Source organism: Anoplopoma fimbria, chromosome 3 (genome assembly GCF_027596085.1).
Source record: "Anoplopoma fimbria isolate UVic2021 breed Golden Eagle Sablefish chromosome 3, Afim_UVic_2022, whole genome shotgun sequence".
NCBI lineage: Eukaryota > Metazoa > Chordata > Actinopteri > Perciformes > Anoplopomatidae > Anoplopoma > Anoplopoma fimbria.
In genome coordinates this window covers 18,127,884-18,155,757 of record NC_072451.1, presented here as the reverse complement: position 1 = coordinate 18,155,757, position 27,874 = coordinate 18,127,884, and the positions used below count along the sequence as shown (strand labels likewise).

Here is a 27,874-nt window from a genome sequence, read left to right as displayed (position 1 = left end):
TTTCTCTCTCCTGGCTCAAGAGAGCCAGTCAGGCAGTCTGCTGCAGTGTAGTTTGGGGCTTGCTGGAGGTATCTGATATGGGGGATCAGTAATTACTAAGGCCTGTCACCTTCCCATAACCCAGAGTGAATATGACAGCCAGAAAATAAGACTGCACCTACACTACACCCACCACTGCAGGCTGCTGATAGCTAGATGCAGACATATAATAGAGAGAGAGGGGGCCAGCTGAAAGTGAAGGGGCAACATTCCCTGTGTCAGTAAAACAGTGTAAATAGAGGCAGGCTGTTTTTTTAAAGCTTGGTAAACACATCATTGTATGCTGGACTACATCTTATAATACATGTATGACTGCTCTGATGAACTATGAATAACAAATCTGAGTTGACAAGAGTGTGGATTGGGAAAGGTAGATATGCAACGAGTAAGCAAAGGAGGGGGTTGGGGGACGAAGATGATGGCAGGAAGCGATAAGAAACTCCAGGCAGAAGCATCCCACTTCGAAATCATTATCCAATCTGATTGGTGTAATTGAATCATTCCGGTTGCTCCATCATTGAGCAGACGGAGCAACCCCACATAATGATTTGTGCAATCACATTAGCTCTTATTGGACACTCTGGGCTTGATGAAGACAAATGTTTGGGCTTGGAATTGGGGAGAGCATCGCACCAACAGGCTTTCATTCTATCTTTCGAGAGGAAAGCGATGTTTATAAATGGAATGCTGGATGTAACTGGGTTAGAGAGTTTAATCATATCACAGACCTTTTGTCCATTAGATCAAACAACATGTTATCTCCCCAATGTGCAGCATACAAATACTCTAAACATTTCGAAACTTGAATTTAAAGAGGCAGCTTGTACATTTAAAAGAGCTGCAGAAGACATGAAGCCCAATGAGAGACTGCAGCCATAGTCACCTATTCATCTGGATAAGTGGACCACTTGGGGTCAGGAATTGCCTAGTGCTGCTATCACTCTTCCTGCTTTTCTCAGGACCACACCTCCATCTGTTGAGTTTGAATCGAGAGGTGAGCAGACAGATGGCAATCTGCCAATGGGGGAGAATCCCTTGAGGGAGCACTGGCTAGGAATGGCCCTTCCATGCTGCCAGTCAAATAGGGATTATGAGACACACACACACACACACACACACACACACACACACACACACACACACACACACACACACACACACACACACACACACACACACACACACACACACACACACACACACACACATCTGCCACTTAAAAATGAGCTGGCATTTGGCACTCCAGCAGGTTAGGGGATAGCCAATAAAAGGCCATGCCAGGAGGGACTTCCAGCCACGAGAGGTCCTCTCCTGCTGCCAGTCAAATGGGGATTATGAGGACCACACCCTAACTTGCTAAATAAAGACAGAGTTGCAGGTGGAAAGGCAGATGGCAGAGCAGCCAATCAAAAGCATTGCCAGAGGTGACAGACAGGAAGCGCCGCGGGGAGTTTGGTCTTTGCAGCTTTCAGTGAAATCACTGGGACAAACTTAGCCAGAATGCTCCTAATACATATTGTTGACTGGCAAAAGGTGCAATACCATACTCAAACTACCTACCTACTTGGAACCCTACTCAGAACAGATTCTGGGCGAATGTGGACATATAAATTTACTAGATGTACTATAAAAATAAACCTGACTGTATATGACGTGTGCTTTTGTGTGTGTTTGTGTGGGTGTGTGTGCGGGTGGACAGCATGCCCACCTGGCACAGAGATAGTCATTGTGGATACCATGTGTCCTCTGCAACGGCTCACACACATGCACGGATGCAAATACACTGACACACCTGCACACACTCACACAGAGGGAAATGGGGGAGGGGGAGGGGAGTGTTTGAGGGTGAACATGCTAATATTATGTTTGTAAATTGGAAATGAAAGAAATTAGTGACATCCTCCATTAATGTATAAATTAAAATGTATTGCCTACGGTGAAAAGGCAAAAAGAAAAGAAAGGGGGAGAGATATGGGCTAACAATTTAAATCTCCGAGACTAGATGGTTTTAATAGCAAATGCAAATAATTACCATTGCCTCAAGAATTCTAATTAATAAAAAAGATGGTAGTAAGTTTAAATGGAAATACAATGGTGATAAAATCAGATATTAAAGACCATTTAAGCCTATAAATTGTTTTGGGAAATAAAGAAACTCAAATAATTAAAAAACAAACTATATCACAACAAAATAAAAAAATAAATTCCTCTCATTCTAATTTTGCAAAGGTATCCTGTAAACACTAATGAGCATGCTAAGAGAGAAATGAGAAGGACCATCTTATCTACAGTATATATTTGAAGACAAATGTATTCGCCTGAGTGCTTTCAGTTAGTTTTTTAAAAAAGATTCTTTGCAGCCACCTCCTTTTGAGAAGACTCTTTGTATGCATTTTGTTCACCTGGAGACTTACAAAGAGGCCTTAGTGAGCAGTGTTGGAGACAAACAAAGAGGGAGAGAAGAAAGGAGTCAGAGGGAGGAAATGTGAATACCCTTGATGGGGACTAAGGAAGTGCTGCACAAGTTCTGCTTTTTACAGGTTCCGTTAAAAATTGTCTTTACTACATCTGTGTGCTTATACAAAAGTGCTGTTGTCGACTCTGAAGGCTGGCAGGTAGAGAAGGAAAGAATAATAAATACTTACTCCTGGCTTCTCTTCTGAGGAATTGCTGATTGTATGTAAAGTAAAAGGGGGATTTCAGAGTGCCAAAAATGCAGATGGTGCTATGATTAGTATGCCACCGAATGGTGACATGCTGTAAATTTGTATTTGATTCAGATTTTTTTCACATTGCAGCATGACAGTTCTGCTGTCATCCAGAATGGATGCACCTGAACTACTGCTGACACTTACACACAAACACTGACAGAAGCTCACACACACATGCACACACCTTCTCTCTGACACCAATACACACAGAGCCATCAGCACTCAGAGCCAGTGGCTGCTCTGCTCCAGCCTTAATGGAAGGCCTGACCTCCACTATGCTGAGTTATTTCCACCCTCCCCAAATTTTCAGGCAACCAGAGGAAAAAAAGGTATGAGAAAAATGGAGAGACCGGGAGCATCGGATTCTACTTTTTTCTCTGAAAACCTTTAATTTATTTCATCTTGCTTCCCAATTTATAGAATCCCAGGACCACTTACTCTGCAATGAGATGGTGGGTTGAAAAAGGGAGTGATGCCTATTGAGAGAACAGCCTTCAGCACTCACTACAGCTTTCAGGTGAAACTGTCAAAATGCAGTCTTTTCATAACCAATCACCATATTCAAAATCATTACCATCCCTTTTCGTCATGTCAGAGAACGCATGAGCCAAACGATACATGTCATTGGCTCCCAATCCTGACTGACTGATGCGGTGCAATTTCATATGTACCTACCATGTGCATTATTTCTCAACAATTTTGTTTTGGAACCATGGACAGCAGTGCTTGTTGTGTGTAGAGGATGCGTGTTTAGATGCAGCGCTGTCAGTAGTATATAAAGTATTGGAGGAAATCAATACACTATACTTGCTTTTCATGGTCGTAAAGTAACAGAAAAAGGAGAAAACACATTAAACTGTTTCTCAAACTAGACTTCTTGGATTGTATTTTTTTTTCTCTCAATGGTACCTTAAACAACATACAGCCTCTTGCAAATGGGCTGTTTTTGGTCTCAACCCAGGCTCATAGACAAAACCGTGAAGTTGTGTCAAGGAACAGAGCTTTTTTTAGGGTAGTGGCCACAGTTGGAATTGCAGGTTATGTGATAAACACTGGTCCAAATAAGAAAGCAATATTAGTGAAAATATTTGTATTCCATTTATGTGCTCCTGGTAAACAACCTTTGTTAGTATGAATACAATAATAGTTTTTCCCAAATATATTATCAGGTTGATGGGTAACACTGTGACATTAAGGAAAGGTTTCAAAAACATAAAAAAAGGTTTTTATGATTACCCTGAGGTATTACTCAATACAGAGTGTGACAATGCCATGTTGCTGGAGAAGTCGCTCTTGTAAATGGTAATAGGGAGCTTTCTGTGAGATGGAGTGTGTAGAGAGAAAGCTCTCTGCTGTGCTAAGGACTAGCTGACTGTGCCAGCTAGCTGAGACAATCAACTCCAGAACCATAACAGTGTGACTACTCTCAGATTAATGCAAGCATTAGTGAGATGCATTAAAAAGAAGGTGAGAATAGCGAGGCCATATTATATTTAAAAAGGCATTTTCTTTTATTATCCAGCCTATAGGTTGCCCAAAGCAATGGGTAAAGCTTTGAGTCTGTGAAAGATATGGTGAGGGACATCCCTCCATAATTGCCTTTTATGACTAAAAGAGCACATCATCACCTTATGGATGCATGAAACTTCCAAATTTTCCTGACCTCTCAAGCATTCAGGGAATCAATGGAGAGCTGGCAGGACTGACCTCGAAGGAATGCAATTTAATTCCCAGCTTCTCCGTATCCAACAAGGAGGTTAAACATGCATGTGCAGTAACCCGAGCCAACATGTGTGACAGTGAGAATTAATGCCGACTTTTCATCATGCATGTGCGTAATACATTTTAACTGGTATGGGATTTACACACGAGGCATTAGATTTGCCACCATCTGTTTGTTTTTTCTTCTGAGGGTTGGTGCTTAATCAGGCACAAAAACACATCAGCAGTGGCACTTTGGACAGCAGTTGCTGGCTGAGGAAAAGTATGTTTAGTGCCTATAAAAAGTCTTGTCAGATCCAAAATACAGAGTGTCAAGGGAGGACCGCCAATGTGGCAATCTCATCTGCACAGCCTGGTGTAACAAAGCAATCACTCTGACTCATTTTATGTGTCTTACTCTCACTCACATTGCGGTGCATTTCCTAGATAGACATAGTACAGGGGGATATGAAGGTACATTTAGACAGAGGTAGACAGCATAAAGCACAACCTCTGAGTCACCTGAATCATCCCAGTGCAATTAGCAATCTTGTCCTTGTTAATTCAGTAATTTGTGATTACGCTGTGCTCATCTTTTTGTGAGAAGACATGCTACATAAACATCAACAGGATTAGGTTTCATTGATATTCATGAGCTAATGGGAGGCTGTATAAGTGTTATTTACACGACACTAAGCTGTCTGGCAGATAAGGTTTCTCAAGGCTATGGCAATCGGATTCAATTTCATGACCTGAGCAATGCCAGAGGGGGAAACAGCAAGCAATGCAGCTATTATTGGATAACTGAGTTTCCAACTGCAAACATAATTTAAAAACATGATTGTTGTTCTCTCTGATAGAAAATGCTAAATGTGACAAACACTATTCTAAGGTGGAGCTGTGAATATTGATCCACGAACCCTAGCCAAAATGAGTTTGTGTGAAATAAATAACTCAACAGAAAAAGAAAAACATTTATAAAACTGTATTGATTTTTGTCTTTTACTTGGGGAGCACAACATGGGTGAAGGTGCACCAACAAAAGTCTTAGCTTAAGATGACAAAGACTGGGGAAAATAAATGTGCATGACCAGCCTCGCTATAACTATCGATCAGCTTTAGGAGGACAAACAAGGGCCCAAAAGAAAAGCTAGAGTCTCCGATTATGTCCAAGGCCTTGGGAAAAGCCTACAGGTCAATACTGGAGCAGCAGCGGCGCTGTGGGGTAGGGCTAGCGACTTAATAAAGCAGACGTATTGTGTGTGAGCAGACGGTTCGATGTGACTCCCCCTCAGACGCAATGCATTTTCACAGCGGGACAAGTTGCTGCACTGTGCAGAGTGGGCCTGGAGCAGAGGTCAACCTATTTACTTCATCAGCAGCAGAAACCAAAGAACAGTGGGAGAGATGGAGTGAACACAGTGAAAGAACATATTATCAACCCAGGGGACTCTTGGGGTGCTTTACGTGCAGTTTGCTATGCATGTGCAGAGTAGGAGACAGGACCAGAGCTGGCACTTCACCAATATAAATATACACTAAGAGTATAATGTATCTGGCATCAGATATAAACATGTAAATTCATGCATTTACACACCTACACATATACAGACACTTATCTTACCTTTTCGTAGTAGCGCAGTTCATAGTCCAGGATGATGCCATTGGGCTGTTCTGGTTGTGGCCAAGACAGTGTGAAGCTATTCATTGTGGAGCTGATCTGGTGCATGATGGGAACTATGGAGGGAGCTGAAGGACACAGAGGGAGCAACACAAAATCAATACATTTCTAGAAAAACAATGACTATTACAGATATATATCAACCCAAACTGTTGGCAAAGAAAAAGTTGTATTCCCACAACCACAAGGTGAGAGTTTTGATTATTGTGCAGAAAAGTTCGCCAGTCAGTTAATTCTTACCTAAAACATGTGGAGCTGTGGCCTTTTGTGGCCAGACTAATTCTTTACTTTAGATTTATAAATTAGTATATCAAGCCAGCTATGGGACAACCACTTCATTATCTGCCTAATATTCACATAACAACTTTTATGACAGCTAATTATAGTTGGTACATCACCCTCACAAAGACCTTCCAGGAATGACGGTGCACATTCTACAAATAGTGCACAATTGCAATGCATATCATCCACTATGTGTACCTCGGACAAACCATCATCAGCTATCTGTAGTCAGCACAGAATCCAAGTCTAAATAACTGCTACTCTCATCAGTACCCAGGTAGCCAGCTGAGTCAGGCCGATTAGAGCTTCACTCAGCCATATTCTGGCACTGCAGGACCAAATATGTGCTGGCTTTCGCCATAATAAGGCTGCCAGATTTGGGAAGGATTTAAGGGTGTGGACTTGGGCTGAGTGTCAGCTCTAGTTAGCAGGACTCCGGCTACCTTTGCGCCAGAATCGTCAGTGACCACGAGTCTGGCGTGAGTCCAGCAACCAATCAAGTAGGATTTAGTCTGATTTTGGGAGCACTAAGTGCTATTCTCAGGATGCATTGGTTGCAGGAATTAAGTTTCAAAGGTCTATGTATGGCTATACTAAACAACATGATGTAATAATTACCATTGTTTTTTGTAAAATTTGGTAGGAAAGAAAACAAGTCATTACATATTTCTACAAAATGATGAATCAATATAAGTTATTCCCCAATGTTCTGTAACTGTGTTTTTAAAGTAGTTCATGTAGTGATAGAATTATCTTAACTGGGCTTTTGTGTTACAGTTGTACCATGCTTGTGCACAAGTAAATTAACCTAGAACACATGCATCTAACTTAACAGTATAATGCCCAGTGCAACAGAAATAGCATGAAGAAGGTCAAATTACATCGCTCTCTATCAGGAGACATTCAGTTAGACACGTTCAGGAATGTACGTTAAAATGAAATGGGCCAATCTAACATGGAAGTGATCCAGACATCACTTGATAAAAATGACACATAATTGATTGTGTTTGCGGTTGTTTCTGTGTACGATTTCCCATCTTTAAGTTTCAGCTAGACAGAAGCCTCAGTACCACTGCCTGTACTGACTGTAGGCATTTTAAAGGCCTGAGTCACAAATACCACACCCTGATGAAACACTGGATGTTTCTTACTCAGTTTCTTACCTACGTCTGAACCAGGGCAGCATCTGATGAGCGGAAAGCATTTTTTTTGTTATTTTGGACTACAGGTCTGTAAAAGGAGCCTAATATAATATCGGAACATGTATCATATTCCATTACAGAGTCTATCCCCCTGTCTTTTTGCTATGATGCCATGGTAGATTTCCACACGGTTGACATTTAACAAATCTGCCGATATCTTGTCACTGCTGACAGTTGCATCAAGGTAGTTCAGACTTTCCTCTCTGTGAGGAAAAAGTACATTTCCCTGGTGGTGATATGCACTTTTTCTGCATCTATTTGTTATGTTAATATGTTTAATCTACGGGGCACACTGACAACTTTCTAAATGTCACAGACAGTGCTGGCTTGGGCAGCAGCAGGGGAGCAAGTTTCTAAAATCTGCACAGTTCATATCATCATACACTTCCCAGGGCTCATTTGGATCCCTGATATTCAAGTAAAAGGTTTCAGGTGTATTTAGCCTTTTCATTGGTCATGCTAACTGTCATGTTATGTTTTCTTCTGTTTGTTCTTAACAAACCACTATTGTTCGGTTTTTGTTAGAATGCACCATTCCTGAGTAGCAGAGGAATTTTCAGTGGATTAAAGGCCCTGCAAATATATGTTTTCATCATCTTCTTACTTTAAATGGTGTGGTCCTACATGAACACAATATTTTCTTCCGAAGTCAGAACAGTTGTTGTTATTGCACTTCAGAGATTTCTTTGTGTTTTCATCTTACTGGTTAGAGGTGGGCTGGGCTAGACAAATTTTATGTCTCATACTTCCGAATCCGAATTTAATGACAGTTTCACAGCTGTTATTTCATGTTGCCAGCACTGTCAATATAAACTGATCAAATCACACGCAGTCCTGATGAAGCAGATTTATTTTTGAGTGTTAAACTAGGATGTTTTTTTAAATGATTTTTATTTAATTATTGCTTGCTGGTTTCATGGTCTTTAAGTATAATCCTTACTATGAATAAATCAATCTATCATAGAAACAGTCATGAATAAAGTTTATGAAAATGTCACAAAAATGTAAACAAAAATACAAATTACTCAGCTTTTATGTACAAATGATCTCTTTAATGCCATGTAAATATGCCCAAAAAATCTACCGTATGATCACAAACTCTTCTAAGGTGCTAAGATTAAATCTTATTTAGCTTCAAAGTTAAAATATGAATTCAACCTAACCTACTCATCAAAACAGCTTGTGAACATACAAGTAAGTTTGATTGAAAACTGATTCTGCGGCTGCTCATATTAAGTTCAAAGCCCTGGTGCTTGTATACAGTGCTGGAAACGAATCTCCACCCCCGTGTCTGCAGGCATAAATACAGCCCCACACAGGCCCATGCTCTACATCTTGTGCCCATCAGCCTCTTGGCTCTCGGCCTGCTCGCTGCTGAGGCCCAGTCATCGCTCCACCTGGTCTCCACTCACCGTCTTTCTGAATGACTCCTCTGTTCAAAAGGCAGCAAATAGCACCCACTCTCAACTAAATGATTTTCCTCTCCAAATGCTTTATCTATTTATTTTCCTCTCATTGTACATCACCCTAGACTAACCATTCTATTGTCGAAAAAGTTCTGTAAGGAGAAAAGCCCCTGACCTCTTCACTCAGTGGGGTTGTTGTGGAAAATTGTGTTTTGTAGAAAAGACGGCTTATTCTACATTTTTGATTTGGGTAAGTATTGCTGGTTTGAGTTACAGATAATTCCTTAAAATGTAACTGTAAACAAATGAATACACTCTGTTTATCTTGTCACTGCAAATGGGTTGTGTTACATGGCTCTCTTGGCTCTCACCTCCTGCTTTCCCTCCCTCCCTTCCTCCCTCCCTCCCTCTCTTTCTCTCACCCTAGACAGAGAGTGTGAGGGCTAAGCTTCACCTCGGTGCACTTCAGCCTCTCTGCCTCTCAGGCTGGTTCACGCTCCACTGACCAGGGCTAGGGCTGCCTGGGCCGCATTATCAATTACCGGCCACAGGCACACACTGTTCTTGACAGACCCAGGGGAGGGGCACTCCACACACAAATTCCTGCAGTGGAAAAAAAAAAAGGGGCTGAGAAGGAGAGGTATTACCACAGCTCCAGCCCTGAGTCCTGGTCCCAACTCAATTCATGCATTCAGGCGCACGGGCAGAAAAACATCCATATTTTACCAGAGATTATTTTTTGTATGCATGATTCCAAGTGCTTAACGTCTATAGTGATTCAAACTTTGCTTGTATATAGCCTGGGTTGAGACCTTTGTTACACATCTCAGTTTTTTTCGGCAATTCAAAAATGTTGTGTTTATTGAGGGAAACAACCAAGCCAATCAAAGCTTCGTGGGTCGGATTTAATATTGAAACATCATCTTCCTGTGCCAGAGTAACCCCCATAACCCATGCAATGTTCTTTTTTCTAACCAACAACTTAGTTTTTCATAACTATCATGCAGTATTTGATCGACATGTTAACTAGTCCTTATGAGTGCTGTTTCTATGTCAACTGAAAATGACAAAGAGGGAATATGTGACCGTCCGCTGAGGCAAAGGTAACCCTAGCTAACACAAACACAATGTCAGACTTTATTGAGTTTCAAACAATGGCAGTTTAGTCTGAAATATTAGACTAGCAAGTCTGAATGCTGAATATATTTGCACTGCCTATATATACTGTATATATTTTTTAACTTTTCTCATTGCCATGTCCCACTGGACACACAGTGACCAAGTTTAAGAGAAAAAAGCAGGAGAGAGAAATAAAGAGTGTGTGTACATGTTCAGTATGTGTCTCTGTGTCCTAGTGGCCTATGTGTGAAGAGCCTGTCAGAGACAATGTGCTGGGCCTGTATGAGGGTGAGGTTCAGCCCAATGAAGCACCACTGTCCCCTCCTTCGCGTCCCCCACTGTCACCCTGGGACGATGATGCTGACAGTGATTGGTGACTGTGTCCTGCACTCCTCTCTCCTCCCTCCATCCCTCCTATCCCTTGCTCCCGTGCTCCACTTTTATCTGGCCCCACTCGCTGCCCCTGGCTTTTAATGCAGAGCTTGGCTCACCATTAATCAAAGTCAAAGCCTCCCTGTGTCTGGCTGAGACAGAGAGGAAGTGAGAGAAAAGGAAAGGAGGGACAGAGAGAAAAAAGGTGAGAGAGGGTTTGAAAGAAAGTGATGAAAGAATAAAAGCTTCTTTACCTTTGTAATATTAATCTACTTTGGAATACAGATGAGTTGGGGCATCATTTTACATGTTAGGCACAGACCCAAGCCTCTGTTTTCATTATAGTTACATCAGTGTGCAGTCCCCATAATTCATATGGAGAGGGGTCAGTCAGCATTTCAAGCATGCTGTCCTACATCCTAAAGTGCACTTCCAAAAAGTTGGCAAACTCATTAGTGACAAATATAAAGAATGGTCAAAACTCATACAGGGATATCCTTACTTTCAGTCTTTTGTAAGGTTAAAGCTCCGAAAACTTCTGTTTCCCTAAATGCAAATAAAAGTGTTTCTTTAATAGAAACTGTGGTAAATGTCCACAAATTCTAGTTCCACCCCAAAATAATTTCTCTCTCTCTTTCCTTTCACTGTGTCTTCTCTCTGGTTGTGACATTCCTGGGAAAGACTGACTTCAGACGGCCGTGTGTTCCTCATGCAACACAGCTTTCAATTCTAAATTCCCAGCCGGAATTTCCTGCTCTGCCTCACTGACTCTCAGTGATATGATTGGACAAAAAGTTGCTCCATATTTGGTCAGCTGATCTTCTTCCAAATTCCCATTCAAATCTGTATATAGAAAAAAGCACACATACATAGGGCAACTTTCACAACCACGAGTTCAAGCCGAGTTCAAGCCAAGTCGTTTTTTTTCTCTGTAGTGCACTTGTGGTTTGTGCTTTAAGATGCTGGCACACCATTGAACCACGCAGCCTCCTAATAGGGGCTCAGTGTGATGAGGAGAGCAGCCTATAGTCATGTGCTGTGCCTCTGTCAAAGGCATAGGTTTAACTACTACCCTCCTATTAGCAGGGGCTCAGACGGCCAAGCCAGCCATGACTACATGGTAATGGGCCTCACTCAAACATCATAAAGAGGGATCAGTTCGGCACCATGAATTTCTGTCAAGGAACCATGGTTGGAATTATTTTCAAAATCACATTAAACGTGGAGGATTCTGAACGGAGCTCTAAGGACCTTTACCTGCATGAGCTTACTTTCACATAGCCACAAACACACACATACACTTCCTAGCGTCACTTATACACTATGTTAAGACATCAGAATTGATGAGCAGGCTTAGTAGCATTCAAGCCCACACTTTTAGTTTTGCCTGCAGCTAATACCTCACTTTTTGGGTCCAGGGACAGGATCCAACATTTATGAGAACAGGTATCAAATAAAATGAAAACAGCACTTGGTGAGAGCCTGAAGAACTGTCTAAGATGATGGACACCCTAGCTCTGATACATGAAAGCAACAGTGAAAGGGAAAAACAAAACGAAGAAAAAGGCAGCCCTCAAAAAAACAACTGGAAAGACTTTGTCGGCTGTAAACTGGAAAGACATAATGAGTAGTGTCTGGAATACCCTCCACAGACATGTTTGCCTAACATCTCATCTGATTTTAGAACCCCACAGAGCGCCGAACTCTTTAATTCCTCCGGTTGTTTGGATTTCAGTCTAGCGTATAACATCTTAGTATCTTGAATGCAACCCACCGGGTCGGACTTGGCCAAAGAAGGCCGGGGGAAAGTGGTGTTTGCATTTTTGTGGGAATACCTCTCCAAACAGAGCAGCTAAGTGGAGATGGATTGTTTGTAGATGTAGTTGGCATTCTGTGGTCAGAGGGACTGTTGGCACATAATCTAGGTCAAGAAGGCTGTGCCAGTAAAATCAGAGAACCGTTGAGCATCAGGGATTAAATGAAAAAGATAGCACCAGTCACATGATTTATTGACCTTTTTTCTCATATATTGTTCCTCAATCCCCCCTCACATAACCACTCAGAGTAGAAAGGAGCTGTAAAATGTGTAAAAGATGAAAAAGCCACTCACCATCTGAATCAGTAATGGGCGTAAATTAAGTGTCCAAGATGGATTACATAAGAAAAAATGGTTGGCATGTCTGTAGTTTTCACCCCTAGGATATTTTTATGGCCACAACCTGACTACTGTATATTTATCATTGTGGTAATTAAGCAATTTAATAAATTCACTAGAAGCAGAGTGTGTCTCCTACCCTTAAAATGAAATCACACTATTTTACAAAGAGAGGGACAAATGGCTATTTTTCTTTAGTTAATAAAAAATGACTAAAATCAGGCCAGGTGTGAATGATAGCCTAAGAGGGCACCGTATATAGTCTTTGTATGTCTGTATCTGTATGTGTGTGTGTGTGAGTGCATCTCCTGGAGAGCACAGGCAGTGCAGGCACTCCTAAATCACACTATTGATCAGTCCTGCCTCCCAGACACACGCTGGGATCGAGGGCAGTTAAATGGCCTCTTCTGTGATTCACACTAAATCCCTTCAACTTCCTCCTCACCTCCATTATTCCCTCCTCTCCTCCTCCCGGTCCACTTTTCCTGCACTCACCTTTGTCTCCTCATGGCCAATTTACACCATAACCTATCTAACGACTGCTGCCTCGCTGTTTTCCAGGTGGTCTCTTGGTTTTCCTTAATCTCACAACAGTCCACACTAAAGCCATGTCCAGTTGAAAAGGCAAAGACTCCATTGAGACAACAAGCACACATTTTTATCTTTCCTGGGTAATCTGACTTAAAGGACCACTTCACCTATCTGTTCCCTCATAGGTTGACATTCTTAAAGTACTAGAAGTGTAACAATATACCATTACCTTTGTCAACGGACTATGTCTCATGGGAAAGCTTTATTTTTTCCCCTCAAAATCCATGTCTGATGATGTGCTTTTGAGCCTAATGATGGGATTTTGAGCAATAAGGCTTATTTTGGTATGAAGGCCTCTTGTCATTATTTTAAACAAACAGAACTGTGAGACTTTGAAACTACAGACTTAAAAGTTAGGCTTTGACACATTTCTTCTTGCTTTTGCTTGACATGAGACTGCAGCTGTAGGTTTTGGTGTGCTATCGGAAAATGTTGTTTGCTGTGGATAAGCAAGCCACTATACGGGCTGATTATTGAAATAAGGTTGAACATTTTTGAAGTGGTTCTTTAAACAGAGATGTAAGCGCATGTGATTGATATTACAGGCCCTTATTTTCTTGACACGTTCACAGTGACAGCCATCTCTTCTCCTTGTTGCACAGAAAATTTGTGCATATATAAATGCAGAAGCAATTTACTTCCATATTAAGCGGAGGCACATCCATGCATGTTGTTTGCAAAGAGGATGGGTGAAATGGAAGATGAACAAAAGGGTACGTTGATTAATCATTAACTGCTAAGCAATCATTATATTCATCTCAAACCTTTTTAACAGCTGTGCTGAGCACAACAGCACATGACAAAAATGGCTCACCTTGACAGGCTGAGTCAAGAGGCATTTAGAGGAGACTGTGAAAGAGTGCACCCTTTACCTTTAAACATACCACATTCTTCAGGCAAAATGAACTACATTCCCCCCCAAAATGAAATGGATCATCAGTTATGTTTTATGATCTATAAATGTGTGAGCTGTTATGCACACTTCCATGATAAACATCCATAATTTAAAAGTCCAAATCGGAAGCTTTCCAGAGTCACGTGTTTCTGATAACTAATTCCCATCTAAATCAGAAGCGCAATGAAAATAAAAAATGAACAAATTAACTGTCATCTCCTGATTATCTTTGCACCTGTGCATTCCCAGATGGGCATAAACATGACTTTGTCACATAAACAAAGAAATCTGTCTTTTCTACTTCCAGTCCTGGCTCCGGCATGGAGAGGACATCATGTGAAATTAGGGTTGTGCAATGTGCGTCTGTTTAGTTCGAACAATACCATCCTTTGCTTTTGTTATACAGTTAAGTGCTTCAATTGTCATTCTGATGATGAAGCAATCAAGTTATTTTCATCTACATTTTAGTTGTAATGTTGGCATTTCGCAGCTTTACTAAGGAGATGAAGAAAATGTTTGCCTTTATATACGTTATGGGCCCAAAGACCTTGGTTCCAGCACAGGGCTTCATTTGGATAACAGTTGTTATTGTTTTGACATTACTACCCATTTGCAACAATTACAATATATTGGGTAGGATTGGTGCGATGACCCCATTGTATGTATGATGACTGCTATTGCATTGGGAATTTCCATGGTCCTCCAGGCTCAAAATACACCTCTCCTATTATACGTGGAACTTGCATTTTGTTACGCCATCTCTCCAAACATTGCATCATGCTAGGGCACAGTGCACAAAAATACCAAATGAACGGACGAGAGAATTTCAAAACAATGAAAAAATGCAGTGTTCATGAAATCACAACAATAGGGCCCTACTTTTTAAAAAAGTGTTTCCTCTTTTCGTTTTTGAAGTGCATTAATATCAACACAAATCCCTTCTGGATACTTCTGCCTTTTCAGTGGCCTGCCATTGAAACCCCCTGTCGAAACTAGGAACAGTGCAATTACTTGGCTACAAAGGGCCACATAGGGCTGGACATAGGCCTGGCAGATTACTGGCAGACACCTCATTACAGCAGCAGACCTCAACAATAGGCCTGGGCATTGCTTCTTCTACATCTATCTGTCAAGTGTGCTATTAGCCTGTCAAATGGGGACAGTCAGCGCCATTAGGCCACCCTGATAATCAGACCTATTTACTCCCTCATTTTCCTCTCCTTCACTGTCACAGTCTTGCAGTCTGGTCATAGAAAAAAAAAAAGTGATCCCTTTCTCTATCCCGCCCAGTCTTCCCTCCTGACTCATTCGCAGACAAAGAGGAGTTCAGTTGGTCATTACACTCTTCTGAAGTCCACCGTAATCAAATACGGTATTCCCTACTCCACCAACTGGGCCAGATTTCATTTCAAAATGTACTCCTATACAAAAGGGACCTGAATAAAGCAGTTCCCATATCGCTGATCTTTGAGATAATTGTGGAATAAGTTCATACCACAATTAGAATTAAAATGTGCATCAGTAATTCTGAATTTATTTGACATTGGGTATTTTGTCATGAGGTCAGACTGCGTAGAGAATATAACACAGAAAATCATCAGTGCATGGCTAACAAAAGGTTCCAGAGCCCCAAACTGACAAAAGTGTAATTATTGAACTAAACCAAAAATCCCTTGTCTTTCACTAGGGATACACTGATAGTGATACCTGAACAATACCGACTCAAAAAACTGTACCAGATATCAGTAGGGACAATGGGTCTGATGGGTTTATATACAACACATATTAAACACTGGAATTTAATTCCTGTTTAATTTTTACAAATGTGTTGCTGCATTAAAAAGGTTAGCACTTGGATTGTAATTCCTGTTTACAATCAGGAATTGTATAGATTTTTCACCAAGTTGTTTGTGTACTATCTAATATCTAAATAATAAATAACAATTAATTAAATGTACTGTATATCTATGTGTTCATTTGTAACATTTTGATTTACAAAGTGAGGAAAGCATGTTTAAGTCAAGCCAGATGTTTCCTTACACAAAAAAATGGTCCCTGTCACTTACACACAGTGAGGCAGACAGCTTCTTAATTAAACTGGTATCGGATCGGTACTCGGTATTGTTCGATACCAAAAGCCCAGGTATTGGTATAAGGACTGTAAAAGTCAGGTCGGTGCATCCCTTTCTTTCACCATACTGTAACTCCACTTCATGTCTGTTATTAGGTCCACAAACCTATGCTGTGACTTTCACGGTTCGCCACATCCACAGAAACACAGAAAAACGAAGAGCGCCTCATCTACATGTTTCACATGATCAATACTTGTCCCTTGATAGGTGCTTCTGCGTACAAGTCAAAGATCGACAGAAGCATGCAAAACACTGCAGCAAAAAGGACCGGCAAAGACAATATCCTCGCCCTGTCATTTCCATCGGCTGGGCTCCGGGCCCATCGGGCACAGTTAGAGAATGAGCCCACAAACATACAGAGAGACAGACAGGGAGAAAGAGAGACAGATAAGAGGATGAAGGTCATTTTCATTGGCTACGCTCAGATTCATCACAGTTTGATGGATCGGAGAGGATGCACACACATGCACACACATGCACACAAACACAAACATACAGGGAGAAAGACCAGGAGAGAGGGGACAAAAAGAGAGAGCAGGAGTGAAGAAAATGTCTCGATCTTAGGTCGGCCTCTTTCAGTTCAGTGTGACATTAAATTATTGAACAGTGACCAGAGTGGAAGCTGGGCTGCTGTTATACAACACCAAAGGTGAAAACTTGTAGTTCAACACATCTGTCTGTTGCCTGCTAAGTTTAGAACAGTGCAACAAGAAATCATGGCTTTGCAGATCAAGCCTAATGCTCAGAGTTACTCAAGTTTCTGAAAGGGTTAGAATTAAGTACGATTAATTCCCTTGTTGTTTTTGTTAATTCAGAGAGCAGCGTCAGTGTATAAATTGAAAGTTTATTTACAAACAGGTCTCAACTGGGGTGTAGCCTTCTGTGAAGAGAGAAGTACTGACTTGCTGTGCCACATCATACAGTCTCATTAAACAAATACCAAAGAAAAACAACAAAGAGATATGTCAGTCAGTGACGCATCAGCCTGCAACCTCCAGATGTTAACTTCAAAAAATAGAAAGGGGTTTCTAAATGACTCATGTGTTGCTTGTGGAAGGATGATTACCTTTAGCAGGGTTAAAAAGCAAGAATTTATGGAATGCCCGAAGAGAAATGCAAACTGGGACTATTTCTATCATGGGATTTGATGTGTAAATAAACTACAAAGGAAAAAGGGATGGTGCAGTAAATTGCGCTTGTCCTGCAAAATGTAACATGTTGTGTCTTGGGTCTGAGTCTGAACTCCTCCACCATGTTTTCAAAAGGGAAAGCCATTACTTTGATTCAGGGAAGGAATGCTGAGAAAGAGAACATGTATGTATAACTTTCACTAAACCAGCTGGCCTCACGCTTCAAGCCTTAAAGCCATTATCCACAGTGGACCAACGAGAAATCTTGGCAGCCCGGTTAGCTATGCCATGGATTAAGACTCAGGCAAATTGTGCAATATGATGGTCATTTAAAGTGAAACGATTCACATTTAATGCTTCTACTATTACTACTATTAGTAATAATAATAATTTGGCAAATTTTAAATAAGCCATTTCAAATGGATAAGAAAAGGTTGTCGTCATCCTCATCAATGCCGCCACCCCATCATGAGACGTAGCCGTAGCAGACACTTACCAGCCTGGTTGGTGGTGATGTCTATGGAGACATGCTGGGCAGGGTACGGGCTCTTATTGCTCACTCCATTGACAGCTTGTATTTCAAAGCTATAGAGCGTGTGAGCCCATAGGTTGCTGATGAACACCCTGGTGTCAGTCAGACCCAGCTGTCGAGGGACGAAGTCCACATTGTCGTCGCAGTGGGAGCAGGAGCGCCGGTCGGCCCGGCACTTTTTGCACACTATGTTGTAGACGACGTCGTCGCGGCCGCCCGTTTCCCTGGGAGAATGCCACTCCAGGATCACAGAGGTTTCGTTCACAATGGAGATCACATTCCTCGGGCTTGATGGGACACCTGAAGACACACGGATAAAAGATGTAATCCAAATGCCATTTAAGCTGGGACCTTTTACCTTTACAGCTGGAACCATTTCATAGTTAAAAATATCTGTCAAAAAGTAAACTGTCACGGTGCTATAAGCAAAATAACCCACTGCTTGTGAGGAAAAATTGTTTCATAAATCTGCTTGCTGTTATGTCAATTTAGTCCATTTACAATCCTGTAATAAAGTGTTGTTGTGAAGAGCAACTTGGCTTTTCCTTCTTTTTACTCCATCTTCAGCAAAATTGGAATGCTAATTTATTCCATTCACACCCAGAGAGATCATACAGCGAAACGTTTGTGTCTATCAAACATTGGTTATTTAGCAAAATGCAGTGTTGCATGGAGTATTCTTATCCAAGTGGCTCTGGAGATTCACGCTCCCATTCACTCCCTCATAGCCCACAGCTGGAGCAGAACCTCAAAGACGATATTCAGAAAGAAATCAAGAAATAATAAAATAATTGTTTTGCTTGAGTGGTGGCTTAATATTAGGTTGTAGAAAAGTGGCTTGTTCAGGCTCCCGCAATTGCAGCACGATTCTTAAGAGTTCAAATCTGCTCTAACGGCGGTGTATAATTTTGCTTAGCCTAGACTGTGTCCGTGCAGCTGCTCAGAAGCAGCTCTTTCTTCTCAGATACCAGACACTGCCGATAAAGCAGGAGCTCACCAAAGCCCTTCGTCAGTGCTGCTTAGGTTAAGTGAGGTTGTCCTGCAGAGCTGATCTGGTTCCAATTCATCCTCCATAAAGCCTGACCTTTATCATTTAAAGAGGAGTTTAACTGACCCACTTTTAAAACCATGACTACTGTGAAAATAAAAATCTGCTCGATTCTAGTAACCCTTTGAAGAGTTCTTTAGCTCTCTAACATACTCTGCTTTTATCCTCTTCTCTTTTTACCCATGAGAAAAATACGACAACCAGCATTCATATAGACTTTTAAGCATATTATGACGCAGCACTTGAGTTTCCCATTAGCGTGGGCTTAGGGCTGATGGTTACTTCAGTCAACACAGACACAATTAATCATTGTTGCAGCGAAGCCATGTGGAATAGCCCCAGGGAGCTGGGACAAAGCGGCAGAAAAACACAAGGGTGAGGGAAAGGCACTGTTAATGACAGAGAGGTCAGTGACAGGACAGGCGTGACCTCCATAGTGTGATTATTATGGTCTGGCTGAGAGGATAGCTAGTGCTTCAGATACACTGCATGATCATAAGAGACATAACTTGGCCCTTGGATGCTACAAGGTGTATTGTATGCAGAGGGAAAATACGGCAAAAAAAGGGTTTGTGCTGGTAGGAAAAGGCCATAAGAGGGACTTTTCCGCTTGGGGACTGCACTATAGGCACTTCATATGTTACTCACACAGCTTGAATCCTCTGTATCATCCATCACAGACATGCACACGCCCTCAAACTTGCATCGCTGCGAAAAAGCAATGCTCATCTGCCCATGTGGAAAATGCATGTGACACAAACACACTGCTAAAGTATCTATTTCTGTGTATTCATGCCTGCACTATCTGTAACAATGTATTCTTACAACGGTGTAAGACAAAAAAAAGAAATTGGTTGAGGTGTGAACACGGCGTCACACCCTTTCGTCCCAATTACATCCGAGCTCCACATATGCAGGGATGGCACAAGAAATCAGATGTGACGGCCACTTAACCAATTATTTGCAGACTATTACTGCAGCCCTTTTGCGGTTTTAATTCGCCATAGGATTTAATTTGTTGAGAACGTAACTTACAGCCTCCAAGCTTGCGTTCATTTAGCTGTACCAGTCAGATTTGATTGGCCTTACATACATGTTGCTTTCACTTAAGTGATAGGAGCAAAGTATCGTCTCCAAGCAGCATTACTGCTCTTCGTGACACAGGGCTCTATTTTAATGGTGCAATCACAACAACCAGTGCGAGACAACGAGCATGTATCAATGCAAGTGTAGTTTGGTTCAGAATGGGCAATTGCATAATTCATTTTATACTCTTTACACAGCTGTGGCAATTGCATGGGCAAGATGATACTATAGCCAACCCAATAAGTGTGCTTCGTGGACAATATGGTTGTCCAGGGAGCAGAGAACAGCAAGGCACAAATTCAGCAAAGCAAAAAGGGAGCCAGATGATTTAAGCTTTTTTAGCTGAATTTTTGAAGATGGTAAAAGTCTGGTCACCTTGTTTTCATAGTACACATTTAAGACAGTAAACTTTTTTCGGTAACTATCAAAATGTCTAATTGTTTAGGTTGGTGCTTTTGGTTTGACTTGTTTTTCCTGATTAATAAAGTTACTCAATTAGATTTGCATTTCTGCAATGTCATGATGTGCATTATCTTCATGTTCGAGTTATGATAAATTATACTATGCCACTCCTCATGTCTTCCATGCACATACATTAGGTACTCAAAGGGACTGTCTGAGGTGTGTCCACTGCTAGAGGTGGACTCAAAGACTGATATGTTGGGGAGCGAGCATTAAGATGCCACCTGGGCTGTAAAAGACCACAGCCCAGTTTTCTCCATGGCCTGCTAATACACAGTGTCCCATTGCCCAAAAATAAACACATCTGCCCTTTCCAATGGCGTGAGCCCAGAGCTTCTCTTCTTTCAAACTGTTTGTTTTCATGATGTAAAACAGGCCTTGAGGGACCAACAGAAGGTCCCTGTGTGGAGATACTGATCACAGCCATAGGAGCTGGGAGAAATAAAGACGGGTTGTGTGTGGGTTGATGAGACATGAAATAAAACATGTCACAAGGACTAATACTGTCTGGCTGAGAGACTGAGGGAGTCATAGAGAGACGGTTTGTGTTGGTGTGTATTAGAAGCATGCAGCTTGGGAGATGTTGGTGCATCCATAATGACTAGTCTGAGGAGACACAATATGAATATGCGGAAGCTTCTCTTTAACTGACTAAAGGATAATCTCCACACCTGCATTTTCATTTTAGGTAACTCCAAACATCAAATTAACTAGGCTCTGCATGTGTCAGAGAGAGAGACTAGTGTCTTTTTCGAACATGTATGTATGCATGCATGTGCACACTACTCTGGAGCATTATGTCTTCCTAGCCAGTAGAGGGATTAGAGTAGGACTGACAATTACCTTGACTTAGCTCCATTTACTATTTACTGAGAAAAGGGAAACTGGCAAGCTGACTGCTGTGGGAAGCACCTTCAACTGACTGCAGAACTGACAATGTGGAGAAAAAAAAACGTGGATAAAAGAACTGAATATTTATGCACTTTGACGGCTCCCTTCTCTTTCTCTTTGAAAACCGAACAAGGAGAGAGACGATGCGGTGAATAGGAGAGCACAGAACAAGAAGAGTCTAAATGGACTGCTGAGGAGATAGCCCTGTCCATTCAGTCAGAACTTTGATGAGTTTTGTTTGTTTTTATGAGCTGCAGACAGTGTTTGACAGGGCTCAAGGAGGTTTTCAGGGGACAGGCCACAGATAGTGGTAGTGATAGTGATAGTATTGAATTTGAGCTGCAAGATTCAGAGCCAATGTGGTACGGATCAGGAATGTAGGAACCCATCAGAACGATCGTGTTTTCTTTCTCCTTTCCAATAGTTATGTTGATTCAATTACATGGTTGTTTTTTTGTGTGTGGAACTTCCCCAGACAGCTCTATTAATTCATCATTTCTTCTAAATTCAGACTTAACCTTCAAACGAACAGATTCAGATCTCAGTTTTATCATGTCCCTCTCACTGTATTGATGGATTTTTTTTATCTTCTGTCCATCTTTGCCATTAGTCCTTCCTTCCCATCATTCCTTCCCCCTCTCCACTATTCCCCACACCAGCATGCTCCATTACTGGGTCCCCTCTCCCCTATGGACCAATCAGCACTGGTTTCACCGCCCCGACTCCCCTCAGTTACCACTCAGCTTGTCATTCTCCTTCTCTGACTCACACTTTGAGAAACCCAGCATGGTGGAGTTGGCTGACCTCCTCCCAAGACACAGTTCTCACACACAAACACACACACATCAATTATTTTTCACACGTGCACGCCCATGGGCTAGTCAGACTAGAGGAGCCTGAGGAAGGGAACTGTGCAAAGCAAACGACCGTCTACAATCCCAGGATACCGGATAGCCAAACTGAGAGGAGTGGGCTTCACGCAGAGAGATAGAATGCTTGGTGTGGTGTCCAGGCATGGCTGGACTCAAAGCAAGACAGAGGGCTGGAAGGTGTAGGGGAGTTTGAAGTGCATCCCAGGCTTGGCTTGGGAGTGGGGGGAGGGGGGCAACGACTCTGCCAGCCCCCTGCTGACAGAGCCAGGCGTTGGACAATCCATCAGCAAGCTAATCAGACTGATCTGGAGCACACAAGGACCCGCGCCTCTGATGGCGGCAAGAAGCGCTAAAGCTTCAGCTTCTGCTGCTGCAGATTGGCCTGATTTATGCTACTCAAGCAGTGCTCTTATCAGGACCAGCAGTATTAAAGAGATTCTTACTAGGATGATCTCACTGCACCCCCCTGATGAGATCTAGGGCACCCTGAGCATCAGGCTCAGCTGCTACTGTATGATTCAACCTTCAGAGAAGGCTCTGAATGTGCTGTTGCAAAATAACTCTGTCAACACAAATTGAGGAGGAACTGAGGTTGGTTTAAGATTTAAACGTTAAAAGGGGTGGTTTAAAAAAAAGTCTCAGTAGGACATTTAAAATGCATGTGTGGCAAAGTAAAGCGTTTTTTACCTGGTAATGAATGTTTTATTTCGTAGTCCACAGTGTAACTGTGATTGGAATATTGGGCAATTTTTCCTTTTTAAACTTATTAACAATTATTTTACTGGGCACCTAGGATGTGTATTAAAAAACAAAATAGTCTAGCCTAATGTTAAGAAACTGAGAGGAGTGAAGACTGATCATGAGAGGAAAACTGTGAAGTAAAGGAAAAAAGGAAAGAATAGACAGAAAAGATAAGACAGAATTGCCTTGATTGAAAGAAAAAAAAAGAAAAGTAACGCAGCCTGCATTTGGAAACTGAACACAGACCAGAGGGATCTGTTCAAGAAGCTCCACTGGGGAGCTGTTGTGGAGACTGCTAAGGGAAAATGTGAGGCCTCAAGGTAGAGGCAGATGCTATAGTTGATGGAGCGCTCACTAATTCACCAGAGAGATATGTAGTGTACCATGGGAGGGCGAAGAAAACTCAAGGTGAAAGTGGGGTGTCATCCATTGAGAACATCCAAAGCCTAAAGGTGTGGATGGCTACACTTGGGAAGCATTCAAACAGTCAGACAGACAGCAATGCTACACTGCTGCTTTAAGGCACTTATTCATAGTTATAAAAAGGAAACTTGTCAAAAGCGGTGCATTCAATACACATTTTAGCTGTGAAGGCTACAGCTGCTAAATGATTACGAAAGGATTGTGGTCCTGAGCCCATTCCTGAGGCCAATTAGCCAGGTCTATGTGAATAAATCCGGACTAAATAAATACATAACCACACCAATAGTGCTTCCAGGTCTGCTGTTGTGAGGAGAATAAACCATTAAGACACTCCCCGGTGGCAGCAAAGGAAGAGGTAAACAAACTTTTTGGGGGTCTAACAGTGCTCTCCTTCTGCGTAACTGTGTGTCAGCAGGGAACGACAGGAAAGCTTAGCATATTGCTTTTACATCATATTAAGATAAATATGATGCTGTGAGAGGCCTTATTGGATCTCCAGCGGGTAGCGGCAGGACAGTGTCGAAGCTTCGCAGCATCTGCCTGAGTAATTAGGACTTCAGGGGATGATAGCAGACAGAAAGAAAGAACAACAGCGAGAAAAGGAGAAGGAGAGAGTGAGATAAGGGAGAGGAAACAGAGAGGAAGCTCAATGGCACGGTGATGGAGACTTCAATAATTGAAACCCTGAAATGATTATTATGACCAGTCTGAGAAGACAACTAGGGCTCTAGATACATGATAATTTTAATGCTATACATGTTCTGGTTTAATGACAATGAGAAAGAAAAATAGACAGTGAAATCTCTACACTGTAAAACAAATATAGGGGCTAAATGCATGACTAGTCTATTCAATATTGATGCATATACAGTAAATGTATGCTAGAATGGATACATGGATCCCTATTACAGGTGCTTGTCATACAAGAATGTGAGTGTGTGACGGTGTTGGAGTGTGTAGGTAATGTCATGTGCAATAAACTCACTGGTGCAGGGTTCATCTGGCTGATCAGCATCGCCACGGTAGTATCCGTTGCGACACACACAGATGGTCGCGGCCTCAGCTGTGGAGCGGCTGTTAGGAGGGCACTGAAGACACAGACCTGGACCCTGGGTTGACTTGAAGGTGCCCGGCGGGCATGCTGCGGGAACAGAAAAACAATGTCAGAAAATAAATTCCTCGAGCCAAATATGAACGAGCCAGGCGTCTGGGTTCAGCATATCAGCTAGAATGGTGAGAAGAGAGGAAAACAGACTGAGACAGAAAAGACTCCAAGTTGAAACTGACTAGAAACAATCACACACATATATCCCATAACACGACACATTGTCTTTTTTACAGTTTGGTTCTTATACGGATTAAACAAATGAGATACAACTTGTTTGTTTGTTAGCTTTAGGTGGAGTTTGTTACCTTTGGAAAGAGCTAGGCTAGCTGTTTCTCCCTGTTTCCAGTCTCAATGCTAAGATAAGATAAGCTAACCGGCTGCTGGCTGTATAATTTAATATTTGGCAAAACATGAGTGGGGATCAGTCTTCTCATCTAGCAAATATTTTCCAAAGTGTCAAACTATTCCTTTAATACTGAGTCTACAACCGTGAAAATAAGCCTAATATACACAATTAGTAGATTCAATCATTCTGGCTTACTCTAGCAGCCCTGAGTAGAAAGTTGGCCATCTGTGGCAAATCACCAGTAGTTTTTGCATTGTTGTGGTCGCCGTTGTAACATATTCAGCTTGTTAAATCAACGGCTGAGGCTGTTGGTGACGGAGAACTTACTCAATGGCTGTGCAGCCTCGCAAAGCATTGATTTCACCTGCTCCTTCTTATTTTTCATCTTCACTGTATCTCTTCTCCTTCGACAAGCAAAACACCACTAGCTGACAACACCAGTATAAAGTAAATAAATGAAAACAATTACAAACTTTAAATTAAATTGCCAATATATTAATATACATTTATACATTTGTATTTTGATTATTTAACACAACTGTTTAATCCAATTGACAGTAGCAAGACGATGATTGGCAAGTTTATTTTGTTTACATTTCCATTATTTTCAAATTTCGAATATACGATATATAGACGATATTCAGGAGGCATAGAACATACATGCGTGTCAGTGGTCAGCTGGCAATCAGCTGTAGCTCAGTAGTATTTTCTTGTACAAATTTTAAGACAAGAGGCAAAGTCATAAGTTAGTGGTTGTTGGCTTCATGTGTTTGAGCCTTAAATTCTAAAGGCTGTGGTGGAGGACAAGTAGTTGTAGTTGATATCCCTGGGCCAGTCGAGGCAATAACCTAATCCATTTACCCTCATGTCCCAAAAGAATACAAAGCTGAAGGGTTTCTGCAATGTGTGGAAGGATTTACTGACTATAATAACCATGATAAATGTCTAATATTTTAGCAGGCTTACTGATGGGGGAGGAAGCTGAGGTGCTGCTGCACTCCAGAGGGGAGGGGTTATAAATTCAATGGGCCGAGCATCTTACAGTTTCTCCAGCTCTGTCGATTTGCCTGAGTAAAATATTGCAAAGGCTTGGCTGCAGCTGAGAAATGGGAGGTATGGTATACTCATACTTGTGTAAAAACACAAATGCACAGCAAAGATATATATCTAGAGCAAAATAGTTTTCAGGTAAAGAAAATAATGAGCCATTGGTTAAGTATTTCAGATATTCAAAGCGAAAGAAATCCCTGCAAACAGAACTGAATTTGCTTTCCACAAAATGGTTATATTGTATCTGATTGTTAGTCCTCTATTCCAATGTTTTGAAGAGCTTGGTAATGGAGAGTTATTTAGGGCAATGACTAAGGAGTTGGTCCCATGACCACTCACTGCCGGATCAAACAGTGGAGAATGTGGAACAGTAGCTATGTGAGCAAAACCTTAACTCCTTTGTATCAACAGGCTTTTAAGATTTAATTAAAATATTTTATGGTTCATTAAAAAATGCACTCTCAAGTCTACTTTATTACGTGGTAAAAGGGGCAGATTCCCGTTTTTACGAGTCTTCCATTCATACCATTCAGCTCACCGTGTCTGATGGGCTGTTAGTGAAGGATAGAGGGATAAAGAAAAAGCAAGAAAAATAACTGGCAAAGGAGAAATAAGAGGCATCATGCACACACACACACTGACACATACAACTCAAACTGCTGCCCCCAACAGCGGCTGCTCTCCCATCTCCTTTGGTGGCAGTCTAACAGACACACCAGAGGCTAACTGACAGCCCTCATGTCTAGTCACACAACACTGTCCACACACAGCCGGACCACCACATCCAAACACACATATATGACGGCACCACAACAACCACAGGCAGTTTATAAAGCAGGAGAAGGAGCTGGAAGGCATTTCACAGCTGCAATGCACAAGGACATTGCCCTGTGCAAAACATATAGCTATGCTGTGGATGTATAAGAAAGTGCTATGAAGGTTATAGTGTTTCTATAGGGGAGTGTGAGCAAATGTTTTAGTGCGTGGGAGAGAAAGTTTGTGACCTCACTTGATGTGAAATACACAGATTTCATGTGTGAGAAGATCGAGCTCCATCTAATACAAGAACATTGAGACTCTTAAAACTCTCCCCGGCCATATGGGGAAGCACAAACCGGCTGCAGAGCCATTTTATAAAGCAATAACTTCCGAGGATATCAGAGATTACAAGGCGATAAAACGCAGATCAAAAATTCATTTTCCGCAGGAGAGTGGGAGAGAACTTATGTGTCATCATCTTTGCCATATAAAATTCATACATCAGGGTGAGGGAAGAACCGGGCGCATGCACATGGCCATCACACACACACACACACACACACACACACACACACACACACACACACACACACACACACACACACACACACACACACACACACACACACACACACACACACAAACACACAAACACAAACACAACCCAAGCAAGATTCAAATCTATTGCCCTGACTCTTATGAAAAGGGATCTCAATAAGTTGTTCAGTGTGTGTTTAATGGGGTGTGAGCAGAATATGTGCATTTGGGTTCTGCCCTCGGGTTGTGTGTTTACAGACAGACAGTAGCTAGCCTGGACGCTCATAAATGGGCAAAAGGGAAGAGGAAAGCAGGGAGGGCTGTGCTGAATCAGCCATCTGAGAAAGCAGTGCTGCAAAAATGCCTCAAGGCAAACTTGTGAGCAGAAGAATGCCGACACACACACACACACTCTCTTACAGTATCTCGCGTACATACTCACTTAAATAAACACACGCCCTGAGAAACACTCTGTATTGACATCGATGCTATCCTCACCGCTAGAATACATTTACTGAACTGATTTACACAGCAACTCGTGCAACCACCGCTGACCCCATTAAATGAAATGGTGCACCCACATTTTCCGCCACTTGACTAGCA

At 41.8% G+C, this 27,874-nt stretch overlaps 1 protein-coding gene across 2 annotated transcripts in view; it reads right to left on the bottom strand.

Annotated features, from left to right (window-relative positions):
• LOC129089426 (ephrin type-B receptor 1-B) overlaps positions 1 to 27,874 on the bottom strand; it is a 142,842-nt gene that overhangs the window by 32,443 nt on the left and 82,525 nt on the right. For both annotated transcript variants that reach the window (XM_054596876.1, XM_054596875.1), the window contains exons 4-6: positions 24,457 to 24,612; positions 17,913 to 18,248; positions 6,076 to 6,200 (exon numbers count right to left, since the gene is read on the bottom strand). In XM_054596876.1, coding sequence (XP_054452851.1) covers positions 6,076 to 6,200; positions 17,913 to 18,248; positions 24,457 to 24,612 — 617 coding nt within the window. The remainder of the gene's footprint in view (positions 1 to 6,075; positions 6,201 to 17,912; positions 18,249 to 24,456; positions 24,613 to 27,874) is intronic.